The sequence below is a fragment of the Bombyx mandarina genome, chromosome 02, assembly GCF_030267445.1.
Source record: "Bombyx mandarina strain Sakado chromosome 02, ASM3026744v2".
Taxonomy (NCBI): domain Eukaryota; kingdom Metazoa; phylum Arthropoda; class Insecta; order Lepidoptera; family Bombycidae; genus Bombyx; species Bombyx mandarina.
This window is the reverse complement of record NC_143209.1, coordinates 5490342-5510200: the sequence shown is the minus strand read 5'-3', so window position 1 is coordinate 5510200 and position 19859 is coordinate 5490342. Positions and strand designations below refer to the sequence as shown.

At 42.7% G+C, this 19859-nt stretch overlaps 1 protein-coding gene across 8 annotated transcripts in view; it reads left to right on the top strand.

Annotated features, from left to right (window-relative positions):
- Nucleotides 1–19859, top strand: part of LOC114245678 (Adenosylhomocysteinase like 1) — a 46460-nt gene that overhangs the window by 13626 nt on the left and 12975 nt on the right. For 2 of the 8 annotated variants that reach the window (XM_089735683.1, XM_028177933.2), the window contains exons 1-9: nucleotides 7876–8143; nucleotides 9637–9827; nucleotides 10637–10775; nucleotides 11435–11605; nucleotides 13291–13423; nucleotides 14157–14283; nucleotides 14671–14748; nucleotides 16526–16705; nucleotides 17760–17927. In XM_089735683.1, the coding sequence (XP_089591809.1) occupies nucleotides 8062–8143; nucleotides 9637–9827; nucleotides 10637–10775; nucleotides 11435–11605; nucleotides 13291–13423; nucleotides 14157–14283; nucleotides 14671–14748; nucleotides 16526–16705; nucleotides 17760–17927 (1269 nt within the window). In that variant the 5' untranslated portion in view covers nucleotides 7876–8061. Of the gene's footprint in view, nucleotides 1–7875; nucleotides 8144–9624; nucleotides 9828–10636; nucleotides 10776–11434; nucleotides 11606–13290; nucleotides 13424–14156; nucleotides 14284–14670; nucleotides 14749–16525; nucleotides 16706–17759; nucleotides 17928–19859 lie in introns of those variants that run through there. The other 6 variants (XM_028177928.2, XM_089735669.1, XM_028177927.2 and 3 more) reach the window with 4 other exon arrangements.

Sequence of the window (19859 nt, the reverse complement as noted above, 5' to 3'; positions counted from 1 at the left end):
TTACCCGACCGTGTCCTTGAAATTTATTTAATAATTTAAAAAGAAATACTCTTATTTTCCCCTTTTTATTACTTAGCCAAGGCGTTAATCTAATGCAACACTGTTACTTTTTTTTTTTTAATCAATTGGTCTACATGACTCTGTGTTTACCGTCCCGCCTATTTCTGTCGGAAAGATCACGCATGCCGGTTTTAGGGTCACCCCAAAATCGCCTGAAGCTGTTTTTTACAAATGAAAGGTCATCTCCTTTCGCCCTATCCGCCGATTCAATGACCATCGTTGTTACTGTATAGGTGAGAGAGAGAGAGAGTATTCTTTATTGTACACCAAAAAACAAATAAACAGTGCGATACATTAAAAACAAAAAAGTACAATTGGCGGTCTTATCGCTAAGGTCTGAATTTACTAACATTCGTCTTGTGAGTCCGTACGGGTAGGTACCACCACCCTGCCTATTTCTGCCGTGAAGCAGTAATGCGTTTCGGTTCTAAGGGTGGGGCAGCCGCTGTAACTATACTTGAGACCTTAGAACTTATATCTCAAGGTAGGTGGCGGCATTTACGTTGTAGATGGGTCTATGGGCTACGGTAACCACTTAACATCAGGTGGGCCGTGAGCTCGTCCACCCATCTAAGCAATAAAAAAAATTAAAATTGTAATGTCGATTTCTGTCACTAAGCGTCCGGATTGCCTAATTTTGTTGTCTTTTAGGTTTAGCTGGTGTTAGGTGTTAAGCGGTTACTGGAGCCCATAGACATCTACAACGTAAATGCGCCACCCACCTTGAGATATAGGTACTAAGATCTCAGTATAGTTACAATGGCTACCCCACCCTTCAAATCGAAACGCATTATTGCTTCACGGCAGAAATAGGCAGGATAGTGGTACCTACCCACGCGCACTCACAAGAGGTCCTACCACTAGTAATTCAGTGCGCCGCCTAGGGCACCGGTGACCTAGATGTCAAATAAAGGGTTAATAATATCCAATCGACCTCATGTCTCAAGGCGGGTCACGGTATTCATACGTCTATGGCAAACGTTATGTGAAACGTGTACCACTCATTAAGTATGTCGCATCATTGAATGGCGCATACGAATAAATATTAACAATTTACACGACCTACTAATGTCATTTTAGTCGTTCCGATGGACGGTGTCATACATAAACTAGCAATTAATTTAAATAAACTCGCGTTTCGGTTTTTTTTTTAATTTATAATAATATCCCTCCCTTTTTTTTGCAGTGTATTAAATCTGTTTAAGATGCATCCACTCTGAGAGTGAGAGTCTAAAAATCTCGTAGTGTACAACGTGCGTCTCATATTATGAAGAGATACCGGCTGTATATTATATTTATTTATTTAATTTACTTCAGATTTTGCATATATATTACATTAATTAACAATAACATTTCATATAGAATATCATAATTACATAAAAACAGTATCTACAAAATCGGAATAAAATAAAAATAATAAAAACAAAAAAAAATTCTATAAAGGCGTATTTTGTTTTTTTAAACTATTATTTATTTTTCATTTTTTAGTTGAATTTAAATTTTTTTTTTTTTTTTTAATATTGAATTGTCATCAGCCAAATACCATACCTAACCATACCATACCAGCCGTATACCAAATTTCGAGTTAATTCGACATTTTGAAGGGGGTCAAAATCGTGTTCAAAGATTCCGTTACATACTAACATATAATACATACGTCTGAAGCTAATAAAAGCGTATTAAAAATGAATGTCAAAACTACCTTAACCTAAAGGCTGGTTTGGATCCAGAATGCTCAACATGCACACGTATCCAGTATTGCATTATTGGGCAGTCCAGATCCATTCGCGAGGCGAACAGTCGTAGGCACCTGTTGCGGCTGACCCGCACGCGGCGTATCAGGGAAGCAATTTACCAATGATTGCTGCGAAGCTATCTATTTGCCCATCCGCAAACATCCCCGACGCACCGCAATGACGTGGCAGCCACATCAGTGTGCTTAGTGCGAGTTTCTTAACGCTCTCGATAGCGTAAAAGTTAAGCCAATTTTGTATACAGTTAGAACAGCGCCCCTAGCGGCAAAGGTACCCAAACGATCCCATTCCATACAAATATGAGCTTACTTTTACGCTATCAAGAATGTTAAAAAACTCGCACTAAGCACACAGAGCTCTGAAAGCGTTATTATATTGGATACGCAGGGTATTGTAGGATTTCTTGGTATACTTAACCCATAGGCTGTACGTGTAGAAAGACTGGCAGTATACTCTGAAAAGAGTAACTTTCATTTCTGCAGTAGGTACACCGCGAGAACCTACGAGCTACCGTATTACCCCTGATTAACAAAGCCCTGCACTCCCTGTCCTACATCGTCTGCAAGCGTCTCAGTTGACCCAGTGACCCAGATACATGAATTGCAATACTTGCTTAAGAACACTGCCGCTGAGTGTGACTGATGGGACAGTTTCATAGGTCTTTCTGCCTGATTTTAATAGCATTAGTTCGCTTGTAACGGCATTATATCTGAGCCCATGTTCCTTCGCATAGCGCTCGCATATCCTAATCTGCTTTTTGAGAGCCCTGATGGGCTCAGCAACACCATATCGTCTTCATAACTGATGTTATTAACAAACACACCATCAATGGAACAGCCGACGCCGACATTGCTGTGTCCACGACTCAGGCATAAATTAAAAAAAGCTTGGCGATGGCAATCCCCCACAATCCAGCCTATACATATCCGATTGCGACCCCGACCACTTCACAAAGTTGCTCTGCTTACCATACCAGTATTTCAAGAGAGAGACAAACTCATGATGCAAGTCTGTATCATTCGACAGCTTATCCCACAACCTGTCATACGCCACCAGATCAAACGCTTTAGATAAGTTTAAAAAGCAGGCGTCTCTGTCTGTATCGCACTGGACGGTATGCTTGAGATTCATTATAGCCGTTTCAGTCAAGAGTCCAGGTCGAAAGCCAAACTGGGCATCGTGCCATATTAACCGTACGCCACCAAGCCTTTTACCCGGTTAGGCGAGGGTTAGATCAGAGTCTAACCGGGTAACTTAAATCCCCCCTTTTGCCTTTCAATTCCATGCCTATCTTGAAACGCGTTCTTAGACCGTGGTACTAACATCTGTGGCTTCCAAATCTACTGCTATTTTGTGTATCCAAAGTCATGTTGTCTCTACCTATTCGCTGGTATTCTAAGAGGCCATTCTAGCTTCGCGCTGAGAAGCTGAGCTCAAGCAAGAGCAGTACTCCGCAGAATCTACAATGTGAATTATGTATCTAGTTACAATTCGTTTTGTTAACGTGACGTCATCGCGTTATGGTTGTATAAGGGTTTGGAGGATTAATTGTAAGTCACGTGTACAAATTGCGTGCCCATAAGGAAAACAATAGAGAAGCTTTACGTAAGTTCAATTTGTTTTTCACTTGATATTTCGAAGTTTGTTTTTTATTTTTGGTATTTAAATTGAGCTGGGCATGTATGTGTGTATAATAAGTAAGTTCTTTTTTCAAAAGCTACATGATTAGGCGGGCTTTTGGCTCGCCGTGTATTAGGTTAATAGAGCTGAGACTTAGTTATCGATTGTGTCTAAGGAAACTATTGTAAGAAGCCAGTCACCGTTTGGCGTTCAAGGGTTCGGTGACACACACAGTTATTGGTGGTAGGACCTCTTGTGAGTCCGCGCGGGTAGGTACCACCGCCCTGCCTATTTCTACCGTGAAGCAGTAATGCGTTTCGGTCTGAAGGGTAGGGCAGCCGGTGTAACTATACTGAGATCTTAGAACTTACATCTCAAGGTGGGTGGCGCATTTACGTTGTAGACGTCTATGGGCTTCAGTAACCACTTAACACCAGGTGGGCTGTGAGATCGTCAACCCATCTAAGCAATAAAAAAAAAGTTACAGCTCACTGAGTTTCTCACCGGATATTCGCGGTGGGTAGCGTTTCCGGCGGTAGATTCTATGAAGCACTGCTTTTGCTACGGCTAGTGTTAGGAACTTAATCCGGTTAGAGCCCCGTGAGCTGACCTACTCGCCCGGTTTCGCTGGCATTAGCCCCTAGATTACTTACTACTAGGTACTACTGTGGCGGGTACAACGCAAGATATTTGACAGATGCCTGAATCTCGCTTACGACATTTTCAAGATAAGCTTGCATATATACAAGTTCCGAACAACAACATTCGGACCGTCGGTCTACCGAGCAATATCACCCGCTGGGTGGAAGATCTTTCCTCCGTCGTTAAGCCTACACTGGTGACCCCGACGTGATAATTCCGCCTCCCCACACTACTACTTACTTACTAGGTACTAGCTTAGGTAAGATTTATTTTTGTGAGAGGAGTATTATTCAGGAAAGCTTTCTCCATTGCCAAAGTTTTGCTGGTGGTCTTTAATGGTGTTAAGCTGCTACAGAAACACGTCAACTCTTCAGCAATTGTCGTCCATCTGGAGATATATGTATAGTTACAGTTTATTAACGTAATAAGCTTAATATATTTATAAGAATTTATTTATTATATATATTTTTTTAAGTCGTCATGGCCTATGCGATAAGACGTCCGGTGCATTCGTATTGAAGCGATGCACCGGTGTTCGAATCCCGCAGGCGGGTACTAATTTTTCTAATGAAATACGTACTTCACAAATGTTCACGATTGACTTCCACGGTGAAGGAATAACATCGTGTAGTAAAAGTGAAACCCGCAAAATTATAATTTGCGTAATTACTGGTGGTAGGACCTCTTATGAGTCCGCGCGGGCAGTAACCACCAGGTGGGCTGTGAGCTCGTCCACCTATAAAAGCAATAAAAAAAAATCTATGAACTTGTAAGTACAAGTATCGATAAGTATCGAATTGTACTTATTGATGTCATAAGAATTTTTAATAATAATGTTACTAACAATGTTTTTTATTTAATTTATTTCAATTAGATATCAGACAAAAAATTACTACTACTAACCTGTAGAAACAAAGAAAAGATATATAAAGTATATTTTATAGTAGATTCGTTCAGATATATATATATCTAAAATAATTTTGTAATTTCATATTTCATTATCTCTGTCATCGCTGTTTTATTGATAATAATAATAATAATAATAATAGCCTTTTTATTCCTAAACATAGGGTTACAAGAGGTCCCTAAGTTCGGTGTGCCTTTTGGCATAGGCCTCCTCCAATTCCTTCCAATGGGTCCTATCCCTTGCTACTCTCAGCCAGAATGGTCCCGCTGTCTGCTTCAAGTCATCTTCCCATCTCCTGATTTGACGACCACTACTTCGTTTGCCGTCTCTTGGTTGCCAGAGGGTGACTTGCTTGCTCCATTTGTTAGTGGGGTGGCGTAGCATATGTTTTATTGATATTCTACATTAATTCGTAATGCTTTTCAAAACAACTCAAGTGTGGAAAGAATTTCCGTTAGAGGAAGTCAACCTTATTTACATATTTTTTAATATTTCGATGATCGTGGTAGGACGGCTTGTGTCCGCACGGGTAGGTACCACCACCCTGCCTATTTCTGTCGCAAAGCAGTAATGTGTTTCTGTTTGATGGGTGAGACATACCTCACAGTATACATTTGAGGCTTAAAGGTATAGCACAAATACAATTCGATGTTAAAATTTGTTTTGTTAGCCTTTGAAAGAACTGAAGTCTGTAATAGGTTCAAAGATCTGTATTACTGATCTCCAGACGCCACCCTTCCTAGGTTTCGTTAGGATAAGTTAGAATACGAACGTCTCAGTAAAGTAAGCTGGTTTAATTACTATTATACTGAGACTATACTGAGACCACTGGCAAGCGCAGTGTGGGATGGCCACCTACTAGATGGACCGACGACCTAGTAAAAAGCGCTGGGTCTCGTTGGATGCAGGTGGCAATGGACCGGTCGCACTGGAAATCTATTGGAGAGGCCTATGTTCAGCAGTGGACGGCGATAGGCTGAAATGATGATGAATGATGATGTAGTGCATTATTCTCTGTACATAATCTTTATTATAATATGTAAGTTTATAGTAACATTAGTTTTGTGTTAGTCCCAGGCACCATTATTATTGCCAAAATTTGATACTTTTCATAATATAAAGTATGTTTAAATAGCTCGACAATGTTCCATGTGTAGCCATAACACGACACTGGCAGAAATTGCTGAACGTATCGGAAGATTGCCATAAAAAATATATATATGTCGTGGATAACGACTTTTAGTAATATTAAGACGGTGGTTTTGATTATTATTTTAAATGATGAAATGTTGTTTTGATAAATATCACAAAATGAAGGGTAGACTCCGTAACGCCACAGTATAACATGGCGGTACGTGGACAGAGTCGTGGCATTCCGTCCGTGTCAGACAGTCATTCCGTCCGTCTCAGTCAGTGAGTCTCTGGCAGTCAGTCAGTCGGTCTGTCGGTATGTGCAACGAAACTGTCGGTTTACCCTGTCATTATGAAAGTTGTGTGTGTTGAGTTTCAATAATTATTATTGAAAAGTTTTATTGACTAAACTGAGTTTAATCGAATACGAGTGATGACGAAACTACCGCTCAGCCATCCCTGACGAGCGCCAACATATATATATTTATACGATAATAGCGATTAAATATTTCCACATTAAAACACATTTATTGGTCACGTTCTGCATAATGACGTCAACGCGGAATGGACGGTTTCATGCATGAACGCTCTCACTATTAATGTGTTCCAGTTTAAATGCTGAATATGCCCAACGCAAACAATGCTATGTGCGCGCGTCTCATTTATGACTGGTTTGATTTAATAGTTTTATACTGGTTGTAGGAGAATTATGGATTGTTTTTTATTGCAGAGATGAGTGGACGAGCTCACAACCCATCTGGTGTTAAGTGGTTACTGGAGCCCATAGACATATATAACGTAAATGCGCCACCCACATTGAGACATAAGTTCTAAGGTCTCAAGTATAGTTATAACGACTGCCCCGCCCTTCAAACCGAAACGCATTACTGCTTCGCGGCAGAAATAGGCAGGGTGGTGGTACCTACCCATGCTGACTCATAAGAGGTCCTACCACCATTAAATATATAAATATGCCTTCGACAAATTTGTTGGGAAACGAGAGGGCTTGTTTTGTCCCTTTCCCGCAAAGTGAGTGTCGGCATAGAATTTTTACATTTCACATGAATTTCACACACGTCATTGTGCAATGTAGTCCTTACAATAATTTTTATTCCAACTTTGGTTTATTTTTGTTTTCGTTAATCGACCATCAATACAATATCGATCAAATCTAGCCAACTTTCTTAATAGGATCGGGGACTGTAGCATAGGCTAACTATGCCGGCGTCCCGAGGGGGAGGGTGATGGAAGAGATGTGCTTCGCACTAAGCGCTTCACTTTCCCCCCCTTTGCCTTTTCATGAGTTCATGCGAGGCTCGGACGTAGGTTGTTGAGCGGCAGCAGGTTTTAGTCGGTTCGACTCCGACATATCCCGCCCGCCATCCCCAGTGGAGGGTGGGAGTACGGCGATTTCCTCCTGACCAAAAAAAAGGTTAACTATGCATATTATATCGAGGGATATTTTTTCTCAATTTTAAACTTTATATGGCTTTCCTGTAAAGTTGCAAAAATGATACTTAAACCAAATAGCCTATCACCTCTCAATAACTGTACTATTCGTAATACATACAGTGTGCTTAGTGCGAGTTTTTTAACGTTTTCGATGGCGATGGCGTTAAAATATTTCATACGTTTGCCGCTAGGGGCGCTGTTCCAACTGCATACAAAATTTGAGTTAACTTTTACGGTAACGAGAACGTTAAAAAACTCGCACCAAGCACACAGATAATATAGTAAGTAATACGAGTCTGTTGAGTTTTCACGCCTAAACCTGTCAATCGACTGTTAAGATATTTGGTACAAAATTAAATTGAATGCTAGGAAAGAGCATAAGCTACCTTTTAGTTTTACTACTAATCAGCACAACTATAAAAGTGATTTCGACGCGGGTGAAGTTAGTATTCAATAAATAAAAAATTACCGCAGAAAAGTTTTGCAATAACAAAAATGTCGAAGGGCGGTATCTTAAAAGGCGAAACAAAACAAAGCGTGAAGAAGCGGCATTCTCTGATTTCGACAAAGAGCGAATGTAAGTAATTGTAACATTTATAACAATCAGGAGAGTTCGTGTTAGTTCAGTGGTTCATTGATAGATGGCACTGTTTTCTCCGGTCACCGTCCTCGTCGAACCCGTCGCTTACGACGAAGGGCTCGACGAGTGAATTAACCCATAAACACAGTCCACTGAGTTTCTCGCCGGATCTTCTCAGTGGGTCGCCTTTCCGATCTGGTGGTAAATTCTGCGAAGCACTGCTCTTGCTATGGCCAGTGTTAGCAACACTCCCGGTTTGAGCCCCGTGAGCTCACCTATATATACGTCAAGGAGAAGCTGAAATAACCTCTCAAGGCTATCAACATAGGAAAAAAAAACTGTCAGAAATTTTTGGATTTTTGAACTAACTTTTCTTGTTGGTAGGTTAGATGTTGGTAACCTGGGCTATTCCAGCTACTCGTAGACCGGTACGTGACCTCACGGGCTCAGTCTGAGAGCTAGAGAATTGTTAACATTGACCCATGCAAGAGCAGTGCTTCCCTGAATCCACCATCGGATCGGAATCGCTATCTCTATGGGCTAGTCCACAAGTCGAACTCTGTCTTAACTGACAAGTTTGAGGAGAGCTCTAACCGCTGCTTGAAGAGCCTAAAAGCATCAAGTGCCGGTGTTTGAATCTCGCAGGCGGGTAATGATTTTTCAAATTAATAACTTTTTCACACGTAAAGATGGAAGACTTACAAGATGAAAGAATGACATCGTGTAATAAACAATTGCGCAATGACCAAAGACTGGCGGTAGGATGTATTGTGACTCCGCGTGAGTGGTAGATAGGACAACCGCGAACCAGCATGGTGCTCCGGTCTGAAGAGTTACAATAAACAATTGTGACTTAATATTTTCTTCGGTTTTCGTGTGTCCAATTACATTTACTTTTGCGGTTTAATCAAGAATTTATTGCCATTATACCTATTATTTTCGACATTTCTCACAGTTTTCGTTTTCACGTATACGAGGAGAGTTGTAACTCAGACCTCATGTCTCATGGCTACAGCAACCCTTCAATACCAGGTGGACCGAGAGCTCGTCTACCCATCTAAGCAATAATGGTATATAAGAGTTTTCACACCGGAAAACCTTATGAAGGTTTTGCGAAGAATCAAAAGACCCATATTACAGAATACAGATCATAATGCGAGCACGCCCTACTGGTGGTAGAACCTCTTAAGTCCGCACGGGTAGGCACCACCGCCCTGCCTATTTCTGCCGTGAAGCAGTAATGCGTTTCGGTTTGAAGGGTGGGGCAGCCGTTGTAACTATACTTGAGACCTTAGAACTTATATCTCAAAGTGGGTGGCGCATTTACGTTGTAGATGTCTATGGGCTCCAGTAACCCTTTAGCACCAGGTGGGCTGTGAGTCCGTCCATCCATCTAAGCAATAAAAAAAAAACGCCTCCTTCTAGTCGTCTTAGAACTCTGCGTCTATGTTAGATAAGTTTCTCTTCAATCTTTCCAGGGTCATCTTCAGATGAAGACGAAGGAGCACAGCCCCACGAGAAAGCCATAGCGGCCGGTCAGCCCAACCCACCTTACTGTGTGAGGAATATAGAGCAAAACGCCTTCGGTCGGCGGGAGATTGAGATCGCAGAGCAAGAGATGCCAGGGATCATGGCTCTGCGCGCCAGAGCCAAGGATGATAAACCTTTGAAAGATGCCAAGGTACTCACAACATTGGGTAGTTTAATTTCAACTGAATCGTAGGAAAACATATCGAGGCCGAGCAAACGTTTTTTGGACTTGGTGAAGCTAAGTATAACCCCGTAAGGTTTCTAGCTGTATTGCGACTAAAGCTATGAAGTTTGTAGCTATGGTTTTTTTTAATTGCCGTATAGGCAGATGAGCATATGGCCCGCCTGATGGTGTTTGGTTACCATTTAATACTCTCCACATGCCTCATTTGAAAAAGGACATGTCATAGCGCTCGAGAAACACCGTGGAGGGGAGATCATTCTAAAGCCGGATGGTACGTGGCAAAGAAGATCTCTCGAAACGCATTGTGGGCGAACGCAGTGGGTCTATGGTTTTGTTAAGTAAAAAAAAAAAAAAAACGAATACAGTTTAGTTAAACATACTTTTAATTTCATTGCGGCTTTAGATCGTCACGTCTCTAAGCTCTGACATTGAGTACTGCGAAGTAATACGAAGATTTAGTTGGCTGCCCCACCCTTTAAACCGAAACGCATTACTGCTCCACGACAGAAATAGTCAGGGCGGTGGTACCTTTTTTTTTGGTACATACCCGCGCGTTCTTACAATAGGTCCTACCCCCAGTAATTACGCAAATTATAATTTAGATGTTATTCCTTCACCGTGGAAGTCATTCGTTAGTATTTGTCAAGTACGTATTTCATTAGAAAAATTGGTACCCGCCTGCGGGATTCGAACACCGGTGCATCGTTAGATACGAATGCACCGGACGTCTTATCCTTTGGGCCACGGCGACTTCAAAACTGTTCGATTGTTCTCAGATCGTTGGTTGTACGCACATCAACGCTCAGACAGCGGTTCTGATTGAAACCCTGGCCGCGTTGGGAGCCACCGTGCGCTGGGCCGCCTGCAACATTTACAGCACCCAGAACGAAGTGGCCGCCGCCTTAGCGCACGCGGGTAATTTCAATTTCATTCATAAATCATCGGGCCTCATAGTTAAACAAAACTTTATTCGTTTGCCAAGTTAAGCCTTTTTTATTAATAGCCAAACGTAAATTGACAGAGTCACCGACCCCGACCGTTTCCTAATTATTCATTGTGTTCCATTGCGTGCCGTGTGAGAATTTTAAGCTTGCGTTCCTTTTATGTTTTAAATCGTATCTGGCATCTTTGTATTTTATATTAGTGATTCTTGATCCTTTTTGTCGTTGGCACATGGCACATTTTGAACGATTTCAAACTTTTGACGAAGCTCAAAAGCTACTTACTTATATAGTATAATAATATGTAAAGTAACTTGTGATAATAATTCTGAATGTCAAAGTTTGCCGGCATACAAGAATGTCGCGGCACAGAGTTTGAGAATCACTGCCCTATACATTTGGTTTATGTATTCGAGGATAGTTCAAGGGAAAGTTCATTAACTTTAACAGAACGTCACGAATCTATCCGTAGTAAGATACTACTTGACTACAACGGTTCTTGGTCCCCGAATCTTAACTCCCAGTGACCCCAGATCCCATACGAGACCTGAGACTGCTTACGCAAAACAAACAACACAGATTCCCCCCAACCCCCTCGGACAACCCCCCCCTCAATTTGTCAATGCTCTAAAGGTTACGCGATATTCGCGTGGCGCGGCGAAAGCGAGGAGGCTTTCTGGTGGTGCATCGACCAGTGCTGCACCCCGACGGCGACGTGGCAGCCCAACATGATCCTAGACGACGGAGGCGACGCCACGCACCTCATGCTCAAGAAACACGGAGCCGCCTTCAAGAATATCAAAGGTGTAATATTACAGGAACAGTCTGCACACGGACGCGGTTAGGGAGTCGCGTATTCGATTCCCGAAATCGGTACCCTCGATATAGAACGGTGTTTCCCAATGTAGGGCCCACGCCCCACAAGGGGGTAATTAAGGGGGACAATCGCACTAAATTAATATAGAAAATCTGCATTAAAATTATTTTCAATTAGAATTTCAATTTTTTATTATATGTTTTGAATTATTACTTACTGTGTTCAGATAACAATTCCCTAGTGATTTCTTCTTAAAATCTATCATCTATGCTTCTTAAGTGAACAAATATTTTTTTTTATGTTTGATATTATGTATCAGGGGCCTCAAAAATTTTAGAAGTGTTACAGTGGGGCATGGCACCAAAAAGGTTGGGAAACACTGATATAAACACATCGAAGTCAAGGTCCGCTCGTCCTGGTCTCTTATTTGTCCTCCGCCACTCTCGATATGAGAGGTAATTGAATATAGAATGCCATTTTTAATCAAGATTGCAACAGGTACATTAGAGCTAGTATACTGCTAAGGATTCTTTTAAAGCGCCTTCCTCTATTTTAATACAAAGCTCGGGTGTGTGGTCAAAATTATTTTAACGCCCTGTCGATGTACGCAGCTTTTTACGCAGCTTAGTGGGATCTTTACTCGCATAATTGCTACTCAAATTTTGTAAAAAAAAAATTTTTTTTTTTTATTGCTTACATGTTTGGACGATCTCACAGCCCACCTGGTGTTAAGTGGTTACTGGAGCCCATAGACATCTATAACGTAAATGCGCCACACACCTTGAGATATAGTTCTAAGGTCTCAATATTGTCACAACGGCTACCCCACCCTTCAAACCGAAACGCATTACTGCTTCACGGCAGAAATAGGCGGGGTGGTGGTACCTACTCGTGCGGACTCACAAGAGGTCCTACCACCAGTGAAATTTATTGGCCTTTACGTTTCTTTGCACACAGTAATAAATGATCGTATCTCAAAGTATAGCAGAGAGCGGATCGAGCATTCCAAGTATTTCTTTTTATAGAAAATTAGACGGTAGCTAGAAAAAATCAAATGTCGACGAACAACACACTTCGTGTGATATCGTGAAGTATTCCGATGTAATAATAGTAAATAATTGATAGGCAGCAGGTTGGCTCTGTCCCCAGTATTGCTGACGTCCCTGGGCGAGGTTAACTATTCACTATCAGGTGGCCCGTATGCCTGTCTGCTTACAAGGGCAATAACAATAATAATAGTAAATCCGAAATATCCACACCACCTGACCCTTGTGAGTTGTGATCTATGGATGAGACCAGGATCTCGGGCGAGACCTCCCCATTCCTTTATAACCCAAAAGTCTTTAGCCAGCTAACTGGTGGTAGAACCTCTTGTGAGTCCGCGCGGGTAGGTACCACCACCCCGCCTATTTCTGCCGTGAAGCAGTAATGCGTTTCGGTTTGAAGGGTGGGGCAGCCGTTGTAACTATACTGAGACCTTAGAACTTATATCTCAAGGTGGGTGGCGCATTTACGTTGTAGATGTCTATGTGCTCCAGTAACCACTTAACACCAGGTGGGCTGTGAGCTCGTCCACCCATCTAGGCAATAAAAAAAAGCTCTTTGACCGCTTGGCTCTGCTGTGAGAACTCTCGCAGCTCTGTGCTAATGCCGAGCCGTTCTCTTCCACCAGGTATAGTAGAGGAGAGCGTGACGGGAGTCCACCGGCTCTATCAGCTCAGTAAAGCGGGCAAGCTCTGCGTGCCAGCGATGAACGTGAATGACTCTGTGACGAAAACGAAATTTGATAATTTATACTCGTGTCGGTGAGCGCCTTTTGATCATTAGTCCTTGGTTTAGAGGTAGGACTGATCATCGTGATGTATGATGGTTGTGTGACGGGCGTCCCGATATCTAGGCGGGTGCCTATGATTGCTTCATAACAGGGATGGGCAGGATGGTGACACTTACCACAGGGAATATTAAAGCTGGGAGTTTGAGTGAGAGTTAGTTGATTAGGAAAATACAGGTTATTTCTGGTAAGAAGCGATGAGGGTAATGCTCTGCCACTCTATGCTCCTTACGCTTGTTAGGAAGTCGTGGCTTAAAGGATAAGACGCCCGGTGTATTCGGATCGAACGGTGTGACAGTATTAGGGTTCGAATCCCGCGAGCTTGTAACAATTTTCCTAATGAAACCCGTGAAATTTTATAATTTGCGCAATTACTGGTGGGATGACCTCTTGTGCGTCCCTACGGGTAGGTACCACCGCCCTGCCCATTTGAACTTGAACTATTGAAACTTTGAACTCGTTTCTTAAATTGGGCGATTTATGTTGTTAATGTCTAGCGAAATGTCCAAAGTACCATATTAAATTTAAAAGCAAATTCCAAATGGCCTATTAAAATAATTGTTATATGTATGTACATTCATCAGTCGATCTTGACGGTATCTGTCACGGACTGTCCAACAGCGCCATCTATTGAAATTTATTGAACAAATTTCGTTTTTAACTATTTTTGTAGATGGCGCTGTTTTAAAAAATAATTTTCTTTTTAGAGAAAGCATAATAGACGCGTTAAAACGGAGCACGGACTTGATGTTTGGCGGCAAACAGTCTGTGGTGTGCGGTTACGGGGAGGTCGGGAAGGGATGCTGTCAGGCTCTCAAGGCCCTTGGGTGCGTGGTGAGTATACATCACAAAAATACAAGAATTGTTGATTTAGTAGAAACTTTTTTTTATTGTTTAAATAGGTGGATGAGCTTACGGCCTCCCTGGTGCTAAGTGAATACCGGAGCTGATAGATACTTACGACGTAAATGCCGCCATCCACCTCGAGCAATGAGTCGTAAGGTCTCAGTTTTAACAGTACAACGACTGCTCCGCCCTTCAAATCGAAACGCATTAATGCTTCACGGCAGAAACGGGCAAAAAAAAAAAAAAGGGTGGTGCTTTGCATGCATGCTTAACGCTCAGCGAATCGCGAGCTCGTCCACCTGTACTAAAACAAAAAACATCACCCTGTAAGACGTCGCCCCAAATACGCGTGCTAACATTCACATCCGTTTCCAGGTGTACGTCACGGAAATCGATCCGATATGCGCCTTGCAGGCTGCCATGGACGGCTTCCGGGTCGTCAAACTCAACGAGGTACTTGTGAGCCTTATGTACGCAGGAAGGGTCACTGGTACCCTGTAGGACTTTCATAGAAAAAAAACTTGGCCAAGCTCCTGTCTCCTTCTTCCTAGGGTTTTCCGGGTCAAGTACCAGGGATAGGGCTTAGGGTCTAGGGTCTAGAATCCGACTGATGCATGACCACGACCACTCTGTCAAGAGTGTACGAATAGGAAGAGCTTGATACCTAATTCTAAAAGTTAGGATCTCCTGTTTAACAAAGCAATTGATTAACAAATCAAACGGCTAAGGAATAGCTCACCGGTCCTAGGTCAGAGGTTACCAAGTTTATCGGGGTTATTAAAGCTCCTAGGAATCTTAATCTTTCCGCTGTCCTACTTAAACTCCTCCTCCATTTTACCGGGTCTTCGGCATCCTTTTGAATGAGGTTATTTTCGTCCATATCCGCTTTTACCACATCCAACCAGCGTACCGCGGGATCTTGGGACCTGGTACGTAGAAGGCGTGTGTTTCTGAAGTTCCTGGTTGTAGTATTGATCGCGGGAACCCCCTGCTCTGATCGGGCTCTGACCCCGGACGGAGATCGGACGTCGGCTGTGAGAGTCATAGGGGAGTCGTTTAGTGTGGTAGGACCCTAAAACTCCGTGGGCTCGCGGTTCGCAGTCGCATGACCAGTCCCACATACCGCTAGGGGACCTCGTAGGGGTTCGGTCCTTGACTTTAAAAAACAAAAGACTACTTCTGACGTAGTCTGTGGGGTCTTACTTGGCTCATACCATCAGAGACGACTTTCCTGCAGCTTACTAGCTGCGTCACGAACTCCAACAATGCCGTGGATATAGTCATTTTTTTATTGTTTAGATGGGTGGACCAGCTCACAGCCCACGTGTTGTGAAGAGATTACCGGAGCCCATAGACATCTGCAACGTAAATGCCGCCACCACTTTGAGATATTATGTCTAAGGTCTCAGTATAGTACAACGGCTGCCCCATCCTTCAAACGCATTACTGCTTCACGGCAGAAATAGGCAGGGTGGTGGTACCTACCGGTGCGGACTCACAAGACGTCCTACAACCACGTTACGAATGCGATCTGGTCGCGTCACACATCCACCGCAACATCTTCATTTCAATGACGCGCAGTTGCTGGACATGTCTTCCGAGGACCGGCAACATTTCGCTGCCGTAGAATGTCTAGTATTGTTTCGGTTTCAAAGGTGGGGCAGCCGTTGTAACTATACTTGAGACCTTAGAACTTATATCTCAAGGTGGGTGGCGCATTTACGTTATACACGTCTATGGGCTCCAGTAAACCACTTAACACCAGGTGGGCTGTGAGCTCGTCCACCCATATAAGCAATAAAAAAAAGTCTAGTATTGTTACGCGCTGGGGCTCGGGATAAATAAAAATTCAACCGAAGTATAAATTAAAACTGTATTCAACACTTAGAACACTTAACGAACACTTGAAATTTTTTAATTCACTTCGGCTTCGCTTCAGGTGATCCGTTCGATTCGCTTCGAGTAGTTCCGATTACTGACTAACTGCGTGCCATCTCTGCAACGCTTTTATAGTCGATACGACATCCCTAGAGTCATCGAGAACATTCCTCACAAGTCGAGTATTTTCGATGCGCGTTTCCGCTATCTGACAATAGATGGCGTTGCACTTCTCCAGCGTCTTAAATGTTACTAGATCCTTTGATATTGGTTTCGGCTATTCGGCGATAGATGGCGTTACTTTTACCGGCGTAACATTATTCTGAGCACCTTGTATGTGATACGTTGATAGGTCATAAGGCAGGTGGATATCGTGATCACGGCGACGGGAAATAAAGGCGTGGTGACGCGGGAGCACATGGAGAGGATGAAGAATGGCTGCGTGGTGTGCAACATGGGCCACAGCAACACCGAGATCGACGTGTACGCCCTGAAGACCCCAGATTTATTGTGGGAGAGGGTCCGCAGCCAGGTAACCTAGAGCCGCCCCACAATCATTATTCGAGATGATCCCCTCAACGCCTTTTTATCATCGCACCTCCCGCCATCGGAGCAGTTCAACCATATTATCTGGAACAGTTGCGTTCATCGACAGTGCGTTTCCAAAGATCTTTTTTGCCACGTACCATCCGGCTATGGAATGAGCTCCCCTCCACGGTGTTTCCCGAGCGTTATGACATGTCCTTCTTCAAACGAGGCTTGTGGAGGGTACTTAATGGTACGCAGCGGCTTGGCTCTGCTCCTGGCATTGCTGACGTCCATGAGCGATGGTGACCACTTACCATCAGGTGGGCCGTATGCTCGTCTGCCAAAAAAGGCAAAAAAAGGATCACGACAAGTATCGCCTATCTGCCAAACTGCCTGTTGTCTATCCTATTAATTGCCTTCCAGGCGTTCCTCACAGGATATCCTTCGGTGATCAGCAACTTGCATACTTAGCGGGTGTATTCTATTAAATACCATCACGAAAAACTTTCACGCCGAAGGAGAAACGCAGTGTAATAAAAATTGAGTCCGTAAAAATAATAATTTGGGTAATTTATGGTGGTAGCCCGCACGGGTATGCCTAACCCTGTCGTGTAGCAGTAATGCTTTCAAGATCGAAGGATGGGGCAACCGTTTTTCCATTTTTTGAAGTCGTCGTGGCCTGAAGATAAGACGTCCGGTGCATTCGTATCGAGCGATGCACCGGTGTTCGAATCCCGCAGGCCGGTACCAATTTTTCTAATGAAATACGTACTCAACAAATGTTCACGATTGACTTCCACGGTGAAGGAATGACATCGTGTAATAAAAATCCAAAACTCGCAAAATTATAATTTGACTTATTACCGGTTGTAGGACCTCTTGTGAGTCCGCACGGGTAGGTACCACCGCCTTGCCTCTTTCTGCCGTGAAGCAGTAATGCGGTTTGAAGGGTGGGGCAGCCGTTGTGCCATACAATGAGGAATCGCTTGATAGTGGAATTCTTCATGAATACATTAGCTGCGCGGCAGGGAGTTCCACAAACTCTTTACTCCTCCCAGGTGGACCACATAATATGGCCGAACGGCAAACGCATCGTGCTGCTGGCCGAAGGGAGACTGGCGAACCTCTGCTGCTCCTCCTTACCCTCGTTCGTGGTGTCCGTGACCGCGGCCACCCAGGCCCTGGCCCTCATCGAGCTGTACAACGCGCCCAACCAGAGGTACAAGGTGCGTAGAGCCGCGGACCAGTTGTACGTGGACGATATCATGGTATTTTAGTTATACATAGACGATATCATGGTATTTTAGTTATACATAGACGATATCATGGTATTTTAGTTATACATAGACGATATCATGGTATTTTAGTTATACATAGACGATATCATTATTTTAGTTATACATAGACGATATCGTGGTATTTTAGTTATACATAGACGATATCATGGTATTTTAGTTGTACATAGACGATATCATGGTGTTTTACCTATACATAGACGATATCATGGTATTTTAGTTATGCATAGACGATATCATGGTACTTTAGTTATACGTAGACGATATCATGGTATTTTGGTGTGAACGAATGAAAGAATGGGTGAATGAAAGAACGACTAAATGAACTTGTTAACCTTAGATGCTTTCGGCTAACGTGTCTACGGCTTAATCTCGGATTGGAAGTTATTATTTAAGTTTGATTTTTTATTTACTGTACATTTTGTAGCTACCGGAGCTCTCGGTCTTTCGGGGACTGTAGACAGAGTCAACCTCAGATGTATTAAAGCTTCACTACGGAAGTACTGGTGACCAGACTGTCTTAGAAAGTGGGGGAGGGGGGTTGGGGGAAGTGGGGTCCACGAGATTAAATCGTATACCGTTTTGTTATTTTATTATTACGTATTGCACAAAGTATTCGCAGATTTACCAATGAGGTCTAGATCTAGAAGTGAATTCTAGAAGCTATTTATTTCGAATATACACCACTGATTTTTATTACCATAAGCAACATTACCGCGTTTGCTGTCGATGTTCAAAAAAGAACAAAAAAATACGAATGGTATCCGTTAAAATAAACCTTGATAGTATGAATATAAGGTTGATTATCGTATAACGTGTTTATAATTAACAATTATAATAATCGATTCAAAATGTACTTTTACGATGTAGGGTTTCAAGTAAAATAATTACTCGATTTCCAACAACAACTAATTTTTCTTCTAAATTTTTTTTTTCAAAATGGCAACCGGCTTTTGTTTTGCAAGTGTTGCCAGCGTTCTATTAGAAAAACATACCCAATATTACGTACATAATATTATGTACACGATTAATTGAATGATTCTTATTGGACAGAATGAAATGGAAGTCAAACTTATAATTTTTTTTATTGTTTAGATACGTGGACAAGCTCACAGCCCACCTGGTGTTAAGTGGTTACTGGAGCCCATAGACATCTACAATGTTCATGCCCCACACACCTTGAGGCATAAGTTCTAAGGTCTTAAGTATAGTTACAGCGGCTGCACCGCACTTCAAAACCGAAACGCATTACTGCTTCACGGCAGAAATAGGCGGGGTGGTGGTAACTACCAGTGCGGACTCACAAGAGGTCCTACCACCAGTAAAGATGAATGAAGTCACGTTTGACGATTTAACCGTGCGATGTTTGTGAGCTTGCATAGTGAAAGCTTAATGTATTTTTTCTCCCTACCTATTCGCTGGTAGCCTAAGCTTATTCCTGTTACGCTACATATATGCAGGTGATACTGGTTTACTGGTGGTAGGTCCTCTTGTGATCCACGCGGCTAGGTACCACCACCCCGCCTATTTCCGCCGTGAAGCAGTAATGCGTTTTGGTTTGAAGGGCGGGGCACCCGTTGTAACTATACTCAGACTAAACCTTATATCTCAAGGTGGGTGGTGCATTTACGTTGTAGACGTCTATGGGCTACAGCAACCACTTAACACCAGGTGGGCTGTGAGATCGTCCACCCATCTAATAAAAAAAAAATTACTACCTCGTACATTGCTTGCTCGATTATTAATGGTAATAAAAACCAGTGGTCTGTGTATTGAAGTAGTATATAACCTTTCGGTAAATCTGTGTGTAGTGCATGCTTTTTATCATCCGTGTTTACGTTTCGTGCTCACGAGTGCTCAAGA